Source organism: Mus pahari, chromosome 14, assembly GCF_900095145.1.
Source record: "Mus pahari chromosome 14, PAHARI_EIJ_v1.1, whole genome shotgun sequence".
NCBI lineage: Eukaryota > Metazoa > Chordata > Mammalia > Rodentia > Muridae > Mus > Mus pahari.
The window spans coordinates 38748062-38750788 of NC_034603.1; the positions used below are offsets into that span (position 1 = coordinate 38748062).

Here is a 2727-nt window from a genome sequence, read left to right on the forward strand (position 1 = left end):
CAAAAAAAAAAAAAAAAAAAAAAAAAAGGTTTTGGAGGCAGAAGTTGCTGATACTGTTCCTGAGCTCTCAAGATCCTTACTAGCTGGGACTGCCGACTTAGGTCACTATACCCAGCTGAAAGAAGTCATGGTCACGTGATGCTTTTAAAATTTATTTTTAATATTTTTATTGTTGTTTTCTGCAGTCAAGTTTTAAGTGTTTTGTGAAGCCTGGAACAGACCTCTGGCTACACCTAAGGGAGTGTAGCAAAGAGGTTCAGCAGGTGTGGTGGCACACCCCAGAGAGGTTCCTAGGCTGCACAGTGAATCAGCCCATCCCTTGTCCCCACCCTCCCAGCTAGTTCAGCAACTCAGTATGCAAGAGACAGTAAACTGTGGTACTGGAGTAGTGGACCTGGGGCAGGCCATAGAGATGCTATTCTACAGAGGCCGTGCTTTAATATATGGGTTGTGAATGAGCCTTTGAAGGCTTTTAAAACAATATATTTTCTCAATATTAAGTTTGTGGATGGTAATCATGTGTTGTGTCCCAAGAGAACATAGTGATAATTACCATAACTATAATAACAAGTCCTGCAGTGAAGCAACTATTAATATTTTTTTAAAAGTTTATTTAGGTTTTCTAATACATATGAAGCACAGAAGTTGTTTATCTGTTCCTAAGGGCATAATTGGGGTGACTTTGGTTTCAAGGGGTGGTGTGGGAATAGTTGTCATGTTCACTTGTAGATTGATCATTGGTGTCAGTCATAAGGCAAACTCACAGAATAGGATGCTGGCCAGACCTGTAGTAGACCTATGCTAAAGAAATTGCCTACTATCAAAATGCAGTGTTTTTGATTGGGGGGGCTCCTAAACAGTTTGCCATCTCTTGGAGCAAGAACGACAACAACACAATCAGTTAAAGCATACATGGCAGAAGGCCAACGACCAGTTTCTGGAATCTCAGCGTTTGCTGATGAGAGACATGCAGAGAATGGAGATTGTGTTAACTTCAGAACAGCTCCGACAAGTTGAAGAACTAAAGAAGAAAGATCAGGTGAATGGAATGGGCTTGGTTGTTTTTGTTTTTGTTTTTGTTTTTTTTTTCCTTCGTTTAAAAGATTGATTTTATTTTTTATTCTGTGTATTTGTGTCTGTTTTTTGGAAGGGGTGTATATACTTTAGTGCACATTGAAGCTGGGGGCACAGATCCTTGGGAGTTAGCAGTCAGTTGTGAATTCCTGATGTGGGTGCTCTGCAAGAGTAAGAGCTAAGCTATCCCTCCAGCCCCAGACAGTTGTTTCTTAGGTATCATGGTTAGTAATCATGCTCCTGTTTATATTATAGTGTGTATGTTGGAGGCTAACCTAGGCTGGAGCAAGATGCTTTGTGACACTTTATTATCATTTATTTGTGATGTTAGGGATCAAACTGAGGGGTTTGCTCATGCTAGGCAGGTGCTGTCCCACTGTGCAAAATCTCTAACTCTTAGTGACTTTGTTTTTAATGTCACTTTGAAAAAACATAGTAGCTACCCATATGTGGTGGCACAGACTTACAGCCCAGGTGTGGTGGCACACACTTAAAGTCCCAGCGATTGGTGTGTGCGATTGGAGGGTGACTGCTGTGAGAGCAGCAAACTCTGCTCAAACCCAAGCAAGCCATTGGGAGGACTTGGTCGGCTTTATTCATTATCTCATATGGGGAGAAAGTGACTTAGAAATAATTCTTAGAGACCGAAGGATGCAGCTGTATGTATCTTTGAGAACATTTTCTCAGTAGTAATGTAGTTCTCTTAGGATTTCTGAGTTTTCAGAGTAGTCCAAATTTGTGGTGACCTTGCTTTAAAAGTCTGATTAAAATATGATAGGGTAGAGGTTGGGAGTAGTGGCCTACACCTGAAATCCCAGTATTTAGGAGGCAGAGAAAGGAGTAGCATGATTTCAAGGCCAGCCTAGGTTAGGTAGTGAGATCCTGTCACATAACCAACCTCACTGAATAGTGAGTAATGAAACACTAATACTTTCTCATAGAAAAAGGTCTTGTTTTAAATACAGAGCGAGGTACTTAAGAGATGGCTCCTTAGCTAAGAGCACTTGTTGCTTTCGCGGAGGTCTAGGTGCAATTCCAGCACGCACATGGTGGTTCACAACCATCCACTCTTGTTCCGGGGTCAGATGCCCTGTTCTGATGCCCTCTTCGGACCTATGAAAACACCAACACTCATATGATACACATACATGTAGGCAACACACATAAATAAGTCTATGAACATATTTTAAAATACAAATGAGATAATATCAAGTGCTCAAGCACACTACTCCTTCCAGTGATTTCATCTGTCAGTTTGGTAGTGTCTTCTAGATTATTGCCTTCCCCATATAACTTGTACATACACTTGAGTATTATTTTATACTTTGTGCTCCCATAAGCATTATCTTGAGTTTGTTTATATTCCAGTTCTGTCTCACTCTTGTTCACTGGTAGAAAAGCAACCATAATTGACTTTATCTTCTCTGTCTGTAGTGAACATCTAGGGCTACTGCCACTCCTCAGAGAGTGTCACAACCAGTATTCTCTGGTGTAGTGTGTATGTGTACAAGTATTTCCCTAAACTAGCTGTTATAAGTGTTCTGTGCTTTTTTAGGTATTTAGCTGCATATGTAGCAGAAGATGGCCTAATCGGCCATCATTGGGAAGAGAGGCCCCTTGGTCTTGCAAACTTTATATGACCCAGCACAAGGG

The 2727-nt window shown here is 41.0% G+C and overlaps 1 protein-coding gene across 2 annotated transcripts in view; it reads left to right on the plus strand.

Annotated features, from left to right (window-relative positions):
• Nucleotides 1-2727, plus strand: part of Rabep1 (rabaptin, RAB GTPase binding effector protein 1) — a 99560-nt gene that overhangs the window by 56319 nt on the left and 40514 nt on the right. For both annotated transcript variants that reach the window (XM_021211961.2, XM_029545845.1), the window contains exon 7: nucleotides 861-1039. In XM_021211961.2, the coding sequence (XP_021067620.1) occupies nucleotides 861-1039 (179 nt within the window). The remainder of the gene's footprint in view (nucleotides 1-860; nucleotides 1040-2727) is intronic.